Source organism: Acanthaster planci, linkage group LG02, assembly GCF_054643075.1.
Source record: "Acanthaster planci isolate LZ-2023a linkage group LG02, COTS_SCS, whole genome shotgun sequence".
Classification (NCBI taxonomy): Eukaryota; Metazoa; Echinodermata; class Asteroidea; order Valvatida; family Acanthasteridae; genus Acanthaster; species Acanthaster planci.
The window spans coordinates 31,290,771-31,310,460 of record NC_141778.1 but is presented as its reverse complement, the minus strand read 5'-3'; the positions used below and the strand labels follow the sequence as shown (position 1 = coordinate 31,310,460).

General features: G+C 42.3%; 1 protein-coding gene and 1 long non-coding RNA gene across 6 annotated transcripts in view; one reads left to right on the top strand and one right to left on the bottom strand.

Annotated features, from left to right (window-relative positions):
* The window catches only part of LOC110976860 (uncharacterized), a 41,237-nt gene extending 40,771 nt beyond the window's left edge, over positions 1 to 466 (top strand). For all 5 annotated transcript variants that reach the window (XR_002597870.2, XR_015424490.1, XR_015424489.1 and 2 more), the window contains 2 exons: positions 134 to 190; positions 303 to 466. This is a non-coding gene — a long non-coding RNA (uncharacterized LOC110976860). The remainder of the gene's footprint in view (positions 1 to 133; positions 191 to 302) is intronic.
* A 3,656-nt stretch (positions 467 to 4,122) lies between these two features.
* The window catches only part of LOC110976912 (uncharacterized), a 112,089-nt gene continuing 96,521 nt past the window's right edge, over positions 4,123 to 19,690 (bottom strand). Inside the window, 10 exon segments of the mRNA XM_087132616.1 lie at positions 4,123 to 5,624; positions 6,438 to 6,562; positions 10,238 to 11,794; positions 12,681 to 12,792; positions 13,684 to 13,841; positions 14,176 to 14,280; positions 15,626 to 15,823; positions 16,414 to 18,264; positions 18,627 to 19,340; positions 19,342 to 19,512. Of these exon segments, the coding sequence (XP_086988742.1) occupies positions 15,760 to 15,823; positions 16,414 to 18,264; positions 18,627 to 19,340; positions 19,342 to 19,512 (2,800 nt within the window). The 3' untranslated portion in view covers positions 4,123 to 5,624; positions 6,438 to 6,562; positions 10,238 to 11,794; ... (2 more) ...; positions 14,176 to 14,280; positions 15,626 to 15,759.

Here is a 19,690-nt window from a genome sequence, read left to right as displayed (position 1 = left end):
GCATGGAAACGCGCAGACAGGTGGAAAATGTCCAAACGGAAAATTGTATATACAAAAAAAAAAAGGGTTATGACAGTTTTTGCTCATGCTTTCATAAATATTTAAACTTGGTCAACTCTGTTCTATATTAAAGCCTTCTGGATGGACTCATTTATGAAGGAACAGTATCAAGCAAAAGGACCAAAAAGAGGTAAGTTTAGAATATCTTATGGAGCAATTTAGAAGTTGCACATTTTAATGAATACTTATACACAAAGGAGAGATTTTGATTTGAGATTTACCTTTTTATATGATTACTGCAGGTTGGAAAAAAACATCAGAGGCATTGGGAAGAGTTCAACTTCTTTCAAGACACAAAAATGGATGAAAATCGGGAATGAAAACATTGCCTGTTTCTCTTTTCTACTTGAATTAAAAGTGCTGCTTGTCACCATCAATGTTTAACTTGTTCCTAGCCTAACCTCCGCCCCCCCGTCCGCTAAAAATTTAACTCCCGCCCCCCCGTCCGCTAAAAATTTAACTCCCGCACCCCCGTCCGCTAAAAATTTAACTCCCGCCCCCCCCGTCCGCTAAAAATTTAACTCCCGCCCCCCCCCGTCCGCTAAAAATTTAACTCCCGCCCCCCCCCGTCCGCTAAAAATTTAACTCCCGCCCCCCCGTCCGCTAAAAATTTAACTCCCGCCCCCCCGTCCGCTAAAAATTTAACTCCCGCCCCCCCCGTCCGCTAAAAATTTAACTCCCGCCCCCCCGTCCGCTAAAAATTTAACTCCCGCCCCCCCGTCCGCTAAAAATTTAACTCCCGCCCCCCCGTCCGCTAAAAATTTAACTCCCGCCCCCCCCGTCCGCTAAAAATTTAACTCCCGCCCCCCCCGTCCGCTAAAAATTTAACTCCCGCCCCCCCCGTCCGCTAAAAATTTAACTCCCGCCCCCCCGTCCGCTAAAAATTTAACTCCCGCCCCCCCGTCCGCTAAAAATTTAACTCCCGCCCCCCCCGTCCGCTAAAAATTTAACTCCCGCCCCCCCCGTCCGCTAAAAATTTAACTCCCGCCCCCCCCGTCCGCTAAAAATTTAACTCCCGCCCCCCCCCGTCCGCTAAAAATTTAACTCCCGCCCCCCCGTCCGCTAAAAATTTAACTCCCGCCCCCCCCGTCCGCTAAAAATTTAACTCCCGCCCCCCCGTCCGCTAAAAATTTAACTCCCGCCCCCCCCGTCCGCTAAAAATTTAACTCCCGCCCCCCCCGTCCGCTAAAAATTTAACTCCCGCCCCCCCGTCCGCTAAAAATTTAACTCCCGCCCCCCCGTCCGCTAAAAATTTAACTCCCGCCCCCCCGTCCGCTAAAAATTTAACTCCCGCCCCCCCCGTCCGCTAAAAATTTAACTCCCGCCCCCCCCGTCCGCTAAAAATTTAACTCCCGCCCCCCCGTCCGCTAAAAATTTAACTCCCGCCCCCCCGTCCGCTAAAAATTTAACTCCCGCCCCCCCGTCCGCTAAAAATTTAACTCCCGCCCCCCCGTCCGCTAAAAATTTAACTCCCGCCCCCCCGTCCGCTAAAAATTTAACTCCCGCCCCCCCGTCCGCTAAAAATTTAACTCCCGCCCCCCCGTCCGCTAAAAATTTAACTCCCGCCCCCCCGTCCGCTAAAAAATTTAACTCCCGCCCCCCCGTCCGCTAAAAATTTAACTCCCGCCCCCCCGTCCGCTAAAAATTTAACTCCCGCCCCCCCGTCCGCTAAAAATTTAACTCCCGCCCCCCCGTCCTTTGTCCTTTGTCCTTTGTCCTTTGTCCTTTGTCCTTTGTCCTTTGTCCTTTTGTCCTTTGTCCTTTGTCCTTTGTCCTTTGTCCTTTGTCCTTTGTCCTTTGTCCTTTGTCCTTTGTCCTTTGTCCTTTGTCCTTTGTCCTTTGTCCTTTGTCCTTTGTCCTTTGTCCTTTGTCCTTTGTCCTTTGTCCTTTGTCCTTTTTCCTTTGTCCTTTGTCCTTTGTCCTTTGTCCTTTGTCCTTTGTCCTTTGTCCTTTGTCCTTTGTCCTTTGTCCTTTGTCCTTTGTCCTTTGTCCTTTGTCCTTTGTCCTTTGTCCTTTGTCCTTTGTCCTTTGTCCTTTGTCCTTTGTCCTTTGTCCTTTGTCCTTTGTCCTTTGTCCTTTGTCCTTTGTCCTTTGTCCTTTGTCCTTTGTCCTTTGTCCTTTGTCCTTTGTCCTTTGTCCTTTGTCCTTTGTCCTTTGTCCTTTGTCCTTTGTCCTTTGTCCTTTGTCCTTTGTCCTTTGTCCTTTGTCCTTTGTCCTTTGTCCTTTCTCCTTTGTCCTTTGTCCTTTGTCCTTTGTCCTTTGTCCTTTGTCCTTTGTCCTTTGTCCTTTGTCCTTTGTCCTTTGTCCTTTGTCCTTTGTCCTTTGTCCTTTGTCCTTTGTCCTTTGTCCTTTGTCCTTTGTCCTTTGTCCTTTGTCCTTTGTCCTTTGTCCTTTGTCCTTTGTCCTTTGTCCTTTGTCCTTTGTCCTTTGTCCTTTGTCCTTTGTCCTTTGTCCTTTGTCCTTTGTCCTTTGTCCTTTGTCCTTTGTCCTTTGTCCTTTGTCCTTTGTCCTTTGTCCTTTGTCCTTTGTCCTTTGTCCTTTGTCCTTTGTCCTTTGTCCTTTGTCCTTTGTCCTTTGTCCTTTGTCCTTTGTCCTTTGTCCTTTGTCCTTTGTCCTTTGTCCTTTGTCCTTTGTCCTTTGTCCTTTGTCCTTTGTCCTTTGTCCTTTGTCCTTTGTCCTTTGTCCTTTGTCCTTTGTCCTTTGTCCTTTGTCCTTTGTCCTTTGTCCTTTGTCCTTTGTCCTTTGTCCTTTGTCCTTTGTCCTTTGTCCTTTGTCCTTTGTCCTTTGTCCTTTGTCCTTTGTCCTTTGTCCTTTGTCCTTTGTCCTTTGTCCTTTGTCCTTTGTCCTTTGTCCTTTGTCCTTTGTCCTTTGTCCTTTGTCCTTTGTCCTTTGTCCTTTGTCCTTTGTCCTTTGTCCTTTGTCCTTTGTCCTTTGTCCTTTGTCCTTTGTCCTTTGTCCTTTGTCCTTTGTCCTTTGTCCTTTGTCCTTTGTCCTTTGTCCTTTGTCCTTTGTCCTTTGTCCTTTGTCCTTTGTCCTTTGTCCTTTGTCCTTTGTCCTTTGTCCTTTGTCCTTTGTCCTTTGTCCTTTGTCCTTTGTCCTTTGTCCTTTGTCCTTTGTCCTTTGTCCTTTGTCCTTTGTCCTTTGTCCTTTGTCCTTTGTCCTTTGTCCTTTGTCCTTTGTCCTTTGTCCTTTGTCCTTTGTCCTTTGTCCTTTGTCCTTTGTCCTTTGTCCTTTGTCCTTTGTCCTTTGTCCTTTGTCCTTTGTCCTTTGTCCTTTGTCCTTTGTCCTTTGTCCTTTGTCCTTTGTCCTTTGTCCTTTGTCCTTTGTCCTTTGTCCTTTGTCCTTTGTCCTTTGTCCTTTGTCCTTTGTCCTTTGTCCTTTGTCCTTTGTCCTTTGTCCTTTGTCCTTTGTCCTTTGTCCTTTGTCCTTTGTCCTTTGTCCTTTGTCCTTTGTCCTTTGTCCTTTGTCCTTTGTCCTTTGTCCTTTGTCCTTTGTCCTTTGTCCTTTGTCCTTTGTCCTTTGTCCTTTGTCCTTTGTCCTTTGTCCTTTGTCCTTTGTCCTTTGTCCTTTGTCCTTTGTCCTTTGTCCTTTGTCCTTTGTCCTTTGTCCTTTGTCCTTTGTCCTTTGTCCTTTGTCCTTTGTCCTTTGTCCTTTGTCCTTTGTCCTTTGTCCTTTGTCCTTTGTCCTTTGTCCTTTGTCCTTTGTCCTTTGTCCTTTGTCCTTTGTCCTTTGTCCTTTGTCCTTTGTCCTTTGTCCTTTGTCCTTTGTCCTTTGTCCTTTGTCCTTTGTCCTTTGTCCTTTGTCCTTTGTCCTTTGTCCTTTGTCCTTTGTCCTTTGTCCTTTGTCCTTTGTCCTTTGTCCTTTGTCCTTTGTCCTTTGTCCTTTGTCCTTTGTCCTTTGTCCTTTGTCCTTTGTCCTTTGTCCTTTGTCCTTTGTCCTTTGTCCTTTGTCCTTTGTCCTTTGTCCTTTGTCCTTTGTCCTTTGTCCTTTGTCCTTTGTCCTTTGTCCTTTGTCCTTTGTCCTTTGTCCTTTGTCCTTTGTCCTTTGTCCTTTGTCCTTTGTCCTTTGTCCTTTGTCCTTTGTCCTTTGTCCTTTGTCCTTTGTCCTTTGTCCTTTGTCCTTTGTCCTTTGTCCTTTGTCCTTTGTCCTTTGTCCTTTGTCCTTTGTCCTTTGTCCTTTGTCCTTTGTCTTTTCTCCTTTCTCCTTTGTCCTTTGTCCTTTGTCCTTTGTCCTTTGTCCTTTGTCCTTTGTCCTTTGTCCTTTGTCCTTTGTCCTTTGTCCTTTGTCCTTTGTCCTTTGTCCTTTGTCCTTTGTCCTTTGTGTTGTTTAGCTTCTATTAATTTGTGAATAAATGCCACAGAAATTAAATTAAGCTTGTAATAACATTACATTGTTTAATATGTACAAAGTAACCTACGTTTAATATTTCTAACTTGTGAATAAATGCCACAGAGAATAATCAGATCTGCTCGTTTATTATTCCTCTTGCAATTTGTAATTTTACTTTTTTAAAACATAGCTGTTCACTTTTTTACAACATGGGGGTTAGAACAATTTTAGAATCAATTATTCTTGCAATTTTAATCTTAAAACATGAGTTTTAGCAACAATTACTTCCGTTACATGCAATCAGAAACAATTTCCGCCATTTTTTGGCAACATTTTAAAAAGTGGCGTAACGAACATTTTAAATGCGAATTTGCAAACAGGTCACTTTTTTAGATCATGGGGACTTAGAACAATTTTAGTATCAATTATTCTTGTAATTTTTATCTTTAAATAATTCACATTTTTTACAACATGGGGTTAAGAACAACTTTAGAAGCAATTCTTGTAATTTTAAAACATGGGGTTAGGAACAATTTCAGCCATGATTCTTCCTAGAATGTTTAAAGCATGAGCTAAGGGACAGACAGTTTTAATGGAAATTTTTAAACGTGACACGACGTACAATTTTACTCTTAAAAACATGGGGGTTAGAACAGTTTTAGCAGCAATTACTCCCGTTACTTAAAACGTGGTTAGGGAACAATTTCAGCCATGTTTCTTCAAAGCATGGGAAAAGGAACAATTTCAATGACAATTTTGTAACACAATGGACAATTCTACTCTTAAAAAATGAGGTTAGGAACACTTTCAATGGTAATTTTTAAACGTGACATTTGGACAATTTTACTCTAAAACATGGGGTTTAGAACATTTTTAGGAGTAACTCATGTAATTTTAATACATGGAGTTGGGAACAATTTTAGTGGCTATTTTTCTCTTCACTCAAAAATGTGGTTTTAGGCACAATTTCATCAGCATTTTTTTGTCCAAACTTTGCCTTTATGAGACAGTTATTCAAACAGTAGGCTTTCTTAGGTAAGAGTCCTTGAAAACATGCAGCTTATGCAAACAAGTTAAAGTTGCAATTTTAGGGATGAAGGGGTCACAGACTTTACATAAATCACACTATAAAGTTAGGAGTTAATTCATCTGTAGACAGTGTTATATCTTCAAGTCCTTTACGAAATCCCTCATTTAACATCAAGGTTGTGAAGAGTGAGCGGTTGTTTCAGCATCTGGTGAAGAAAAGTAAGAAGTGGATATTAAATTTCCTTCAAAGACGGAATGCTTCAAGGTACATTTTTTCCCATTTTTGTTCTGAGGTGCATTTTTTCAGCATTTTTACAGTAGTCAAGGCAGATCCAAAATGTACACAAAAGGGGCCCTTATTAAAATTAAAAATACCAAAAAAATTGGAGGGTCTGTACAGCTATAGACGGTTTACAAATGCTGTCATGGATTATGAATTGGACAAACTGCCTATTGGGGAAAATTCTAAACGTTATTAACATAGTTTGCCTACTGAACAAACCATTCAAAATAATGTGCGTGAATTCTTAATACACGACTGCTTAAGTAGTTTAGCTTTGTCAAGTAACAGACCATGCATAAAGTATCAGTTGAAAACAAGGAAGAAATAAGAGCATATTCTTGAATGCATCATTTTTAAAGTCATAACATTAAAGCAAATAACAAAATGTGGATTGTGAATGTAACCAATTAACCCTGACTTTAACATACTGTGCTTGAATAATTCATAAAGCATGATTACTTTAATAGCTAGGCCTTCGTGAGTACCAATTGCATTGTGTAAGTTTCTACCTTTGTCAAAAAAACACTGTATGCCTAAAGTTTTACAAATTAAGCACTCACGTGCATTTTGTTCAAGGTGAACTCTTTTTTTAGCTGGTGACAATGTGCTCCCATGAGTTTCTTGATTTCGAACAAGCTTCGTGTTGCAGTAGCCAAGGGTGAGAATTGTCTCAGGTTGTTTTGTTTCGATAAATGAAACCACAGGCTTATTCACAAAGAAAAAATGTCAACCTGACCTCTGTCTTGTGTGTCTATGTAGCTCCATTCTTTGGTGGGTTCACGAGGGGTTCCTGCCCACTCCACCAATGGCCTCTTGGTGAATGAAAGACGTTTCATTTGTAGAGGTAGCAGTCCCACGCCCCTGTAGCAAACACAAACAAGACACAAAAAAGAAATTGTAAATTCTTTTCTGAATTGTCTAACATTTCAAGGAAGAAGCAAATTTTTTAAAAAGTGAGTTGCATTGAACCGACCAAAAAATGTAGCAATTGAGGGTGGTTTTTAAAAAAGACTCACTTCAGTATTGAACAAGACTTCAACAAATTTCTCAAGAGGTTATGAATTGTAGTTATTAACATTTACAATGTACCCTGGAAATCAGGTGTGTGAAAGATAAAAACAAATGAAATATGTGAGTGACACCGAAACAGCAATTTGATGCAAAAGGAGTAGCAAAGGCATTTTACTTTACATACAAAAGAGGGGGAAACCCTTAACAAGAATTACGTGAAGTAAGTGTATATTGAAGTAAAAAAAGATCCATTCCTGTCGCGCTTAGTGGGTACAATGTATATACCAGACAAAAAAATTGTTTTTATACAGTAATTTGACATCACAGTCTTACATCAGCATTAAAATGACACCTGCGACATGGCAGTTAGACACATACGCAGGAAACTGAGCATCTTAAACATTTTAAATGCAGGTGATTTACTTCCCTTCTTGAAGCTCCTGTGACTTTTTACCCGTATTTCAACACTCGAACAGTTGTATCTTAGTGGATCAGTTTTCTGCTTAATGTTTCTCAGAATTGCAGACAGGGAATGCTCTAGATCAAATTAGTCTTTGTTCTAACATGTACTTCATTAATAAACTGGTTAATCGGCCTAACAAGATGGTGTTTTGTTGGCGTTATTATTGCAAGGAAGTTGCTTTTAATTTTTAGCCAAATTTCCATGTTAGGCACAGAAAGTGGGTAGTGGGCACCATCACTTTCTGCCAATTGGGTGAAAACTTGAAATAGTCATGCTACTTGATAGAATGGGATATAATTTTCATGAAGCAAAGAATCAACATTAAGTATAAAGATGCAGCATGTTCAGTGCACTATTTAATCATTCAACGCAAGGTAGGTCGGTATGTAGAGATATGTTAATTTAGCCTCAAGGATAGAATTTAACAAGGTGTCCGTTGGGTGATATTTTACCGAATTCCTTGTGAAACCCTGAATAGAAGCTCTAACCCGATTTACTTGCAGAGAGAAAAAACTAGTCAAAAACTAGGTAACAGAACGGGTATTTGATTGCACTGACAGAGATTGCTGACAATTTTCGCCCACTAGAGTAAAATAAAAAAGGGTCTCGCAGCACAAGTGCAAAAAACGCAGCTTCATTTTTAGGGAACAACACAAAATGATACACGTGAACAAGCACGTTTTGTCGCGCACCTGCACTTGGCAAGAGCAACCAAACTACAGTCTATATGCAACCACACAGCTGAAGCTAATCGTTTCATTGCTATTTTAAATATCATTTTAAACGTTTATTATTTAAAAGTTTATCTAGGCCCTAAACATTTGCATAAGCTAGACGGAAAGTTTGGAGAATGTTTCAGGACATTCCAAACTTAGTGCAAAACCCTACAAAGCGTTTTATTCATTAAAAGTGTTGCCAAGTTTTTTTATACAAAAATGAAACCGATAGAGATAAAAAGGCACTATTTCTCCCTGGGACGAAACATTTCGAATTTTGACATTCAAGTTCGTTTACCCTCAATCAGACTTTCACCATTCCGCTGGTTAATTCTTTGCTGCGACTGAGTTCCGAGGCAGAAAATCGTACAGAGCAAGCTTACTGAACTATAGGGGAAAAGCCCTTCTATTTTAAATATTGGCATAGTCTAAATCGTATTTTCCAGTCATAATGAGGCTACATTGCAATTTTGAAACGTTTTCAGGAGCTCTTTGTCAAGAACATTTGATAGTAAATTTCTGATTGGAAATTGTAACGTCACATATGCCAAGAATACTAGTATACTCGAAATAGGCCACAATTAACTTTACTTTTCTTGTGTTGGGGTTCTGGACGAGTGAAGGTTGGCCTGCAGCATTACTCGTGTTCCACAGATTTCGACTATAATAACGTCATTTTCTACCATGACAACCTAATCAATTTTTTTCTTTACTTCGACAGCATCGGATGGGGATGAAACAGAAAGTAAATGAGCCTGGCCCAGACCCTACAAGGAGGAAAATGGCTAAAGGCTACAAAATGCATTTTCACAAAAACATTTGCTACTTACAATCACCATGCCTCTCTCGTTGCTCTCTTGTTGAGAAGGACGTTCTGGGTGCTCTCACGGGGGATTTTTCTTGATATAAATTCAAAGCAGCTAATCACGAAACCTGCAAGCTTCATCGGCGCGGCAAACGTTGATCCGGGAAAGCGCATGTTCGATCACCGCGTGCAGCGAAAGGAATTTCAAAATTTGCATAAATTCCCGCCCATGCAAAATCAACAATTGTTCGCGTACCACACGTCGCATTTGCTCATCACTCGTGGATAAAATGTGGCGATAAGACGTAAACCAATAGTTGAAACAGCCTTCGAAAGGATCATAGGTAACAAATGCTATTCATTCGTTTCTTAAGGTGTGTTATAGGGATCCGCTGTTGTGCATATCTTTGAAGGAACTTGTGGGGAGAACATGCCAAAGACTGAACAGCGGTACGCGCTTTCTTTTGTTGCCGAGGGTGTGGACCTTCAATAGAATTCCTCCAATGGCTCAGTATTTTATAAAAGGCATCAAATGAAACCAGTATTTAGCGAAGCAATTGTCGCAGAAACACGTTTATCTATTTGTGATCTAAATAAACCACAGCGGTTTGATCCAGGGTGGTTTACAATCCATCCTACCGAAAAAAAAGTGAAAGTAAACCCCTTTCTTTGATAATATTACTAAATTAAATGCTCCAGGATCCAGGTGGAGCCTCTTCATTCAAATAAATCTATATTTTTTTTAAAAGTGCACTCGAACGTTTTGGAAAAGTAAAAAAAAAAACAGCTTCTTTTGTCATCAACTTGTTCATGGAAAGAATAAAAATTCGAAACCCCCCCCCAAAAAAGGAAAGGAGCAAATTCAAGTAAACCAAACAAAAAATAAACAAGGAGCACGCAAAACTAACAGTTGAAATATCTTTAATTGACACAAAAAGAGCCCATTTTTGTGTGTAAAAAAATGAGAGGAAACAATGTAGAAGGTTCCAACATGCAAGTCCCCACCCCTAAGACAGGCCATATAAGATTGCATAAAACATTTCCACATTTTCTTGGCCCCTTTGAAAAAGGGAGGGGGGGGTCTGGCGTCCACCAAAGAAGCTTGTTCTGCATCTTCCCTTGCCAAACTGTTTCCAACTCCTTTTTGTGCATTGGGCCCAAAGATGTAAGTGCAGCTAGATGTTTACAAAATGTGCATATGGTGCTCGTAAATAAACCCCTTCACCGTGTCTTGTGGGAAGATAATATCGCCCCTTTATATCCAGTTAATTGTATGAAATTAAACAATCGATAAGGTGCTAAAAATAAAGGCTGAAATGTAATCAAAGGATAAGGAAAAGCCCTTCACCATTTACTCTTCATGAAGCATTTGACAAGGTGTATCAATAAAAAGAAAACCTAAACTTGATCCAACTCAACAGGTTAGTATGGTGAACTGGATATATAAATTAAAATTACCATTCTTTGAAATAAAGTTATTTGGAAAAGAGGTTATTGATTCGCTTTTTCCTTCAGTAACACTTTCAGCATGTCTACATTACCTATCAATGCGAATATCACAGCAGCAGTGCATTTCTTGGACAGCTTCTCACACCACCGCTAAATAGTAAGACAAAATGTTGACTTTGTTCAGAAAACGGGCCCTTAACATGGCAACAGCATATGGTGGACTTGAAAAAACATTGCTCTAAAATGTCCGTAAAGGGAAATAATTGCAGGATGTAAGGTGAGATGACTCAGGTAGCCATTCCACAGCATGACTGTTCAAAGAGTTCCTTTGATCGATCTCGAAGAGCAATAAGACGGTGAACTGATGCATTTTCCTGTCCTCATGACAGACATCTGACGACACCATAGCCCAAGTTGTAAAAGTGCTTGAGCTAATAGGTACAGCAACAACTGAGGGAACATTTTATGTGCTTTTGATTGGGATACATTTAATCCACACTGGAAACAGGTGTTTACCTGTAGTGATAAGCTTAAGTTCCGAGTTATCTGTGATTACAGAGATGCAATTAGGGCATCAATGAAAAGCTAATAGACTAACCTTTGCAATTCAACCATACTTAGACCGTTTACATTCACAAGTTTTACATGCCAATTCATTATATTTTGGATTGCTTTTCAAAAGTTTTCACATACCCTGAATATATGTACATAATATTAAACATCATCAGTACCAATGAACCGACCAACACACAAATATTCTAATAAAAAAAGGGTAAAAAGAGAACCATTTTCCAATTTCTTTCATGAATAATTCAATGCACAAAGAGCCATGAGGATAATATGAAAAAGGGCCATTTAAGGTTTAGACGCAAGCACTTGAAACACACAACAGCAACAGATGCCTGCAATGCTGTAACAGGCTTTCACACAGTACAATGCAGCTTGTTAGTGAACATTCGCCATTTTGCCACATTGTCACTGGTATTGCTGGTACTGCAATGGGAATTTATAAGGTACCAGTGACTTTCCAACCATACAAGTATGTGTTTTATTACATTTTTTCAAGAACATTTTGTGATAGAATTCAGGGACAATGAAACATTTGCCTGTTGGAGGCTGATCTGTCTTCCAAATTTCATTCCTCGATTTTGTGACTGTCCTTGGCTATTTTTGCATGATGGCTACAGCAATGTGGACTTCAATACACAGTATCCTCATAATACCTGCATGCTTTACATTGGACTAATTGCAGTGATAACTGCATGGGTTTTGCACTGATGAGGAATTATGGAAGAGGTCTGAATCCCTGCGGCAAACACACAGGAACCGTGCCATCTGGAGACAGGGATGCACTTTCATGCAACACAATATGCCTGCTTTTTATGACATCAATGCAATTTCATCACATGGGCCCCGTGTTTTCAGTGCTCGTGTGAAAGCACCTTTAATCTTTTCTTCATTTCTATGATGATGTTAAGAAATGCAACATGTGAAACCAAACTGCAAGACTGAAGCAACGACGAGCACCCTGTCTCAGGACACTGTGCATCAATAGCGCCATCACACTGATCAGGCTGCTCAGTTGCATTCCCAGCACAGGCCAGGCTTCAGACAACTTCATGATTGCCAAAGAACACTGCTGTAACAACCTAGAAAAGAAACAATTAAATCAGAGACAAAAAGTAAATGCCAGATGCAAGGAAGGCAATTAAACGAGGCCATGGCTGTGGCTATTTACTGTAGGGTGTCAATGGGAAAAACTGATACCACAGCCGCAGAGCATTCAATTCAGACACGGACTTACCCTATTCACACAAGATTTTCTCGTCCCAAAAATTAAACAGCATCTATAAAAAGTGATCGCAGATAACCTTTAATATAACCTTGCAGGAATTTTCTTTCAGACGTGAAGACTATGACTTGGAATTTCTAACCTCACATTCTTTTTAATTTGTACATCAGGTAAAATTGATCTGAGTTTTTCTCTACATTCTCATCATCTGCATCATAACTATCACTGTTACTGACTGGATCCTAACAAGGAGTAAATTCATTATCTGAAAAGTTTTTGGGAATCCCACCTCAGATTGATAATGTCAGCAATTTTTGCAACCTGCAGCAAAAGATTAAGTATCTCCATCATCATGCATCTCAGTTCAAAAGGCTAATATTTTTCCCATCAGCAGTGTTAGCCCAATCATTTCTCCATATCGGGAATGTCAGTCTATCTTACTGTTCATACCAGTTCAGGTTTATTTGTTTAGCTTAATATGTAACCAAGAGTGCATTCTGTCACAACATTTTCAATGACAGCGGGAAGTTTTCTGGTGCACAAAAGTAATTTATCTTTGAATATTAAGGATTTTCTTTGCAAGGATATTGTTTCCAAAGATTTGACTTTCAATCAAACTGATATATTTTTTAAAATTCACTTCATAAAGGTACTTTACAAAGACTGACTAAAACACAAACAAAGAGAAATACACAAAAGTTCAGTCTAAAAATTCTTCAATACATAGACAAATTCATACTCACAGTATCACTGCTAAGACAACAGATCTTTATACTGGGAGTAACAATGAGAGGTGCTGTCTGGACAGCATCATTGACATCTATGCATATGTACATCCGGAACCAGCCTGATCTCCTACAATCCAAGAAGAAGTGGACAAACATAGGTAATTATACATATAATGGGGGAAAGGATAAGTTTAAAAAAAGACAAGAAAAGTTCATATTTGGTAATTACATTCATCTACGGACATCTACCTGCTCCAGCTACAGAAAGCCTCCACAGTATGAAGCACTGTCACTGAGCCCGAGGACATGCCTTTGTTGCATGCGTGGACAGTTTTCTGTTTTGATTTTCACTGGATTCAAATATCAAACATCAGCCTCTGTCAGAGCGCCGCATTGAATAATATACAGGCAACATTCTTCCCTATTCACCAGTATTGGTTAGGCCTGTGCTGGGTTTTGCTATCGACAAGCAGGTACGTATCTGCCCGTCAATATCAAATATGCGAACTTTAATAGTGAAGGGCAGAATTGCTAAGAAATCATAGTGCCGCCGAAAAGCTTAGTCGCAACACCGGTTCAGAGATCAACAGAGCTACTTTTGTTACAAATTAAAGGTAACATTTTGTTGAATAAAACGATGGGGGTGATTAGCCTCTGACGTTTAGAACAATGTGTTGCTTCCTATGTACAAAAACAGAGCCCTGTTTCAAGGAAATGGTCCACCAGGATTGTGAACAATATGCCATTTGTTAAGTGTTCTTTATATTTTAAGGGTACCCAGTATTGACCTAAACTGTGTACCTGGTTCCAAAAATACCAATAAATGCACACCCCTAGTACTGGTTGTTCCTTTAAAAGTGAAAAGTGGAACTGACCAATCTGGAATCTAGGCTCCAAAAAGTCAAAACAAACTCACTGAGTTCGCCAAAAGTCCTCACAAACTAAGCACAACCCCAGTCCAGCCTATCCATGCATTGAATGTGATACAATTCACTCACACTTCCAGAGTTATCCTTACCATGCCCAAGTAACTGATGATCAGTTCTTTCATGGTGGTATACATGGAGCTGGCACAAGGAGAAAATGTGGCTATACTCGCCCATCAAGTCAAAATGCCTGCCATCAAAGATGCGGTTTGGGGGTCCCCGTAGGTCAGGCAGTGTACCGGTAGACTTTCTGTCCAAACAGAATGAGGCAACAGACTTCCTGTCAAGGAATATATCCCACGGACCGAATAAACACACTGACGCTGTGAACCTGAATATGATCTTCCAACCATTTTTATCCCATCAGCAGTGTCTGCATATACAAATAGCCTGATTGTGTTTCACATGTCCTCCTATAGGCCTACGTGAAGTGATTCAAGGTAGTCTTCGTACATCCAATTATTTAGCACAATCTGCAATGTCATTAGCTGAGACATCCCGTCATTCAAGCGCAAGACATAGCCATTGACAGCTTTACCTTTATGTGCAGGTCATTCTGAAGACATAGCCATTGACAGCTTTACCTTTATGTACAGGTCATTCTGATCCAGCCACTGGGGCAGGTGCAGGAGAAACCTCAAGTTTTTTTTTCTCCACGAGGCACATTCCAGCATTCTGTCAGGGTTACGCTGCAGAAGGACGTGAAGAAGAAACACAAGACAATATTTACATGGGCTCAAAATCACAGATTCGAAGCACACATCAAAACTGTATGAGGAAAATTGTCTGAAAAATTGAAAAAGTTCATGCCTGAAGTGAAGGGAGTATGGAACTGGCAGAGACTAATCACACATGATCCCCGGAGATTCTACTGTATAATCTAAAATTTGCTCAATCTGGAACCTTTTAAGTCCCTGAGGGTGCTAGTATTTTACTGAATAAATTCAACCTAAATCCAAACCCACCTTCGCCCAGCTGTACCTGCTTAAACATTGTACACCTTCCTGTGACAAAACTTTTGTGTCCTTTGGTCTACTGTGTTTACAGTGATGCCCAGTTTCACTATGTGGTCCGGGTACATGTACTTGGCATAGCCCTACACTCAACCCTCCCCAACCCAGCCCTGCCCGTATCCCACCTGCGTCATAACAAAGTCACCACTCTGCTATCAGTTTATTTTTCACATGGAGTATTCAACGAAGTCAAATTATTCATCAAAGTTCAGTGAAGGTTTTTTTCCATTCACTAGTATCATTATGTCTTGTATTTCATTCAGAGTGCTGATGGTAAGTAACACCCTGAATGGTGAGGAATTATTCATGCACTGCCCAATGCCCGGTCATTAATAACTGAGAAAAAACTATTTGATTTCCTTTACCTTACGCAAGTAGATTTATTTTAAAATCATTTCGATCTCTAACAGTTTGTTTGGATTGAGTTGAGACTACCAATAACCTGTGATTTACTCAACACAAACAGCTTTGTTTCCTTGAGTGAAAAGCAATTCTCTGGATTCATTCCCCATGAAGGAGTACAAGTTCAGAAAATGGTGAACAAAAAATTAAATGCTTGCTGATGCTGTAATAGATGCATTTGAGAGTACAACTTTGAAGTTGATTATTGGTGGCCAATAATAGAGCCCCATTTCAGATTAAGCTCAGAATTTACAGTTAACAGTAATATATCTTGCGTGCATGTTTTTTTAAAAAAGATTTTCTAATATTTGCACTACACATACACTTATTGGGCTCACTGGATAACCCACTGAACAATTTAAAACACTCTGGACTTCACTACCATACAGGGGCAAATGATATGCCCGAGCAAGGATCTTAAAATCACCACATATCATTTGAAAAAGTGGTAAATATTTTCTAACAAAAAATGCAAACAGATTAATCGGACTTACCTTTCATCAGATATAAGTGAATTTGAATGCAGCGAGATATGTAGCAAATAAACATGGTTGTGCACATGTATGGATAGGATGGGAGGTAAACTTTGAGACCAAAAGATGGCTTGATAACGACTCACCCCTTCGTTGCCTTCCTCAAATGTTTGCTCTACCGGTCACGAGTACGACCAATGAACATCAGTGCACCCGATCAACCTGAACAATGTTCTTTCATGACTGCAAGAGACAAAGTGGAACAGATGGGCATGATCATCTACTGGCTCCCTCCCACGACGGCACAACGGCATGACCAGCATGGATGTAATCTTACTGCACTCCTGAAAAGTAACAGAATAAAAACAACTCGAAACAACTGGTTGTGTATGATTTACACGTATGTACCTTGTAATTTAACAAACATGCAATCTCCTCACATCTTCTGCCAGCCAAAGTTTAAGTCTTCAAGTTTATTAAAGGAATTCATTTTGTACTCTGACATCTCGTTAAAGTCATCACAAGCACAATCCTTTTATGAAGAGAATATGCCAATTTCAATGCTAAAGACAGAAAACGTGTACTTAGTGTGTATTCCCAGTAGAGTCAGCAGGACCTGGACAAACATTCACATTCTCATCTCCAAAACATTTGGCAATCTCCTGATTCCTATCATTTGATACCCCACCATCATGTGGCTTGTTTTGAACAAATGACTTTGCCCGGTTTCACAGGAAATATCAATTCTTGTGAACTCTAACGTTCACACAGGGGAAGCATCGTCACGAAAACACAGGCAATACAACTTATGAGTCAACATCTCCTGGAGCCAGAATCTCATTCTACACTGGCTCAGCTGTGCTCTGCATCACATCTCACACCACATACACCTACAATATCATCTTCTTTTGGAAAGGTAAACATCTGCACTTACTTGTTTCTGAGAAACATTTTTCCAATTTGATTTTGTTGGGCAGCCCCTACGTCGCCTACAGCCCCTCCATCACCAGCAGTCCTCTCACCGACGGCTGCCCCTCCATCGCCTGCATCCACTCCACCATTAACAGTCCTCTCACCGACGGCTGTGCCTCCATCGCCTGCATCCACTCCATCACCAGCAGTCCTCTCACCGACGGCTGTGCCTCCATCGCCTGCATCCACTCCACCACCAACAGTCCTCTCACCGACGGCTGTGCCTCCATCGCCTGCATCCACTCCACCATTAACAGTCCTCTCACCGACGGCTGTGCCTCCATCGCCTGCATCCACTCCATCACCAACAGTCCTCTCACCGACGGCTGCCCCTCCATCGCCTGCATCCACTCCACCACCAACAGTCCTCTCACCAATGGCTGCCCCTCCATCGCCAACAGTCCTCTCACCGACGGCTGTGCCTCCATCGCCTGCATCCACTCCATCACCAGCAGTCCTCTCACCGACGGCTATGCCTCCATCGCCTGCATCCACTCCACCACCAACAGTCCTCTCACCGACGGCTGCCCCTCCATCGCCTGCATCCACTCCACCATTAACAGTCCTCTCACCGAAGGCTGCCCCTCCATCGCCTGCATCCACTCCACCACCAACAGTCCTCTCACCGAAGGCTGCCCCTCCATCGCCTGCATCCACTCCACCACCAACAGTCCTCTCACCAATGGCTGCCCCTCCATCGCCAACAGTCCTCTCACCGACGGCTGTGCCTCCATCGCCTGCATCCACTCCATCACCAGCAGTCCTCTCACCGACGGCTATGCCTCCATCGCCTGCATCCACTCCACCATTAACAGTCCTCTCACCGAAGGCTGCCCCTCCATCGCCTGCATCCACTCCACCACCAACAGTCCTCTCACCGAAGGCTGCCCCTCCATCGCCTGCATCCACTCCACCACCAACAGTCCTCTCACCAATGGCTGCCCCTCCACCACCAACAGTCCTCTCACCAATGGCTGCCCCTCCATCGCCTGCATCCACTCCACCACCAACAGTCCTCTCACCGAAGGCTGCCCCTCCATCGCCTGCATCCACTCCACCATTTACAGTCCTCTCACCGAAGGCTGCCCCTCCATCGCCTGCATCCACTCCACTACCAACAGTCCTCTCACCGAAGGCTGCCCCTCCATCGCCTGCATCCACTCCATCACCAGCAGTCCTCTCACCGACGGCTGTGCCTCCATCGCCTGCATCCACTCCACCACCAACAGTCCTCTCACCGACGGCTGCCCCTCCATCGCCTGCATCCACTCCACCATTAACAGTCCTCTCACCGAAGGCTGCCCCTCCATCGCCTGCATCCACTCCACCACCAACAGTCCTCTCACCGAAGGCTGCCCCTCCATCGCCTGCATCCACTCCACCACCAACAGTCCTCTCACCGAAGGCTGCCCCTCCATCGCCTGCATCCACTCCACCACCAACAGTCCTCTCACCGACGGCTGTGCCTCCATCGCCTGCATCCACTCCATCACCAGCAGTCCTCTCACTGACGGCTGTGCCTCCATCGCCTGCATCCACTCCACCACCAACAGTCCTCTCACCGATGGCTGCCCCTCCACCACCAACAGTCCTCTCACTGAAGGCTGCCCCTCCATCGCCTGCATCCACTCCACCACCAACAGTCCTCTCACCGACGGCTGTGCCTCCATCGCCTGCATCCACTCCATCACCAGCAGTCCTCTCACCGAAGGCTGCCCCTCCATCGCCTGCATCCACTCCATCACCAGCAGTCCTCTCACCGAAGGCTGCCCCTCCATCGCCTGCAACCACCAGTATCCCTGCCATATAAAGCCTAAAAAACAAGAAATCCAAACATGTAAAAAAGTGATATGTTCAAAACATTTCCAATTCCGCCTGGTTTTGGGGTAGTGCGTCACTTTTTTTAAAACTGCCAAATATTAATTAAGATCAGAAAACAACTCTTTTATTTTATGTAGACCGACTTAACAGGAGTATCACCGTCTTTTAATAGGGGCTTGTTGGCAGGGGTATCAAAATAAAAAATAAACTGGACACGGGTACCTCCTTTATTGTCATTTTTATATATAGGCAGGAGTCTATCTCTTGTTTGAAACTGTGGTGGCTCTGAAAAGAGCTGTTGGGTTTTATGCTTGGATGATGTGCTGCACATGTCTAGGGACTGTTTGTGTTTACTTCTTGTGGACACGCTCTCGTAAGTGGATCATCCTTCTGAGATCTTTTCTGTTCGTTTCGGATGTAAAGGTGAATTTGCAGAGGTTGCAGCTTCCTGGCGCCTTCTCTTGGACGTCTGGCATATACTCATCTGGGGAGCCCAGGGTTGCTTTGATGGCCTCCAAAAATGTCAAGAAGTGATCTGGATTAAGTTGGGATGGGGTTGGTGACAGAAAGTTTTGGTAGAATGCAACTGCCTCGGGATTCCTCGATGGTCTATCAGCACTGTGTTGGCACGGGTCGGTTGGTGGACATTTTGTAAAAATGACCATGCCAACTCTGCAATTCAGATGTGTCTTGAAGAATTTCATGTCGTCCAGGAAGTTTTCTGCGTTCTTGATGTCCCCGTAGGGCCAAGTAAGAAATTGGTGTGCCTGGTCATAGTCTTCGTTTGTGTATGGGCTGGGTCTGTCCTTGCTCTTCCTGTGGCTAACCTTGATAGGTACTTTACTATGTGTCAACCCCTTCCAGTACCCTTCCAGAGTTTCCAGAGCAGCATCAAACACTTGCCCTTCTTGCTCCTTCAATGCTTGCCCGGTCAAGTGTTGCTGTGTTGGAGGGAGTTCATCAGGCAAGGCATCTGGTAGGTATACTGATGTTGCTGCAGTGGTGAGAACTCCCCATACATGCTCTATGGGGTTATGCACTGAGAAGCCAGGACAGAATGTGGTTGCACTCATTCGTCAGATCATTGACATTAATGTCTGCACCACCATCCGCAACGATCGTCACACAAGATTTCCCAATTCTCTCTATCAAGGGCATCAAATCATTGGAGTGGCTTGCAACAGTTGTTTTTGTGTGAGGGCCTCTATTCACAACATCAATGGCAGTGCACTCTGGAAGCCTGTCAAAGGACAATGAACAGAGAAAACGCAGTTGTATTTACAATTTTATTTACAAGTAATTGATTTTCCTTAATTAATCGAGTGTAAATATCACTGGATGTCTCATTACAAATATGTTAATGAGCAGGGTGTAGCCATGGGGGCAATGCAATGTGTGCAAAATCTAAACAGTTCTGT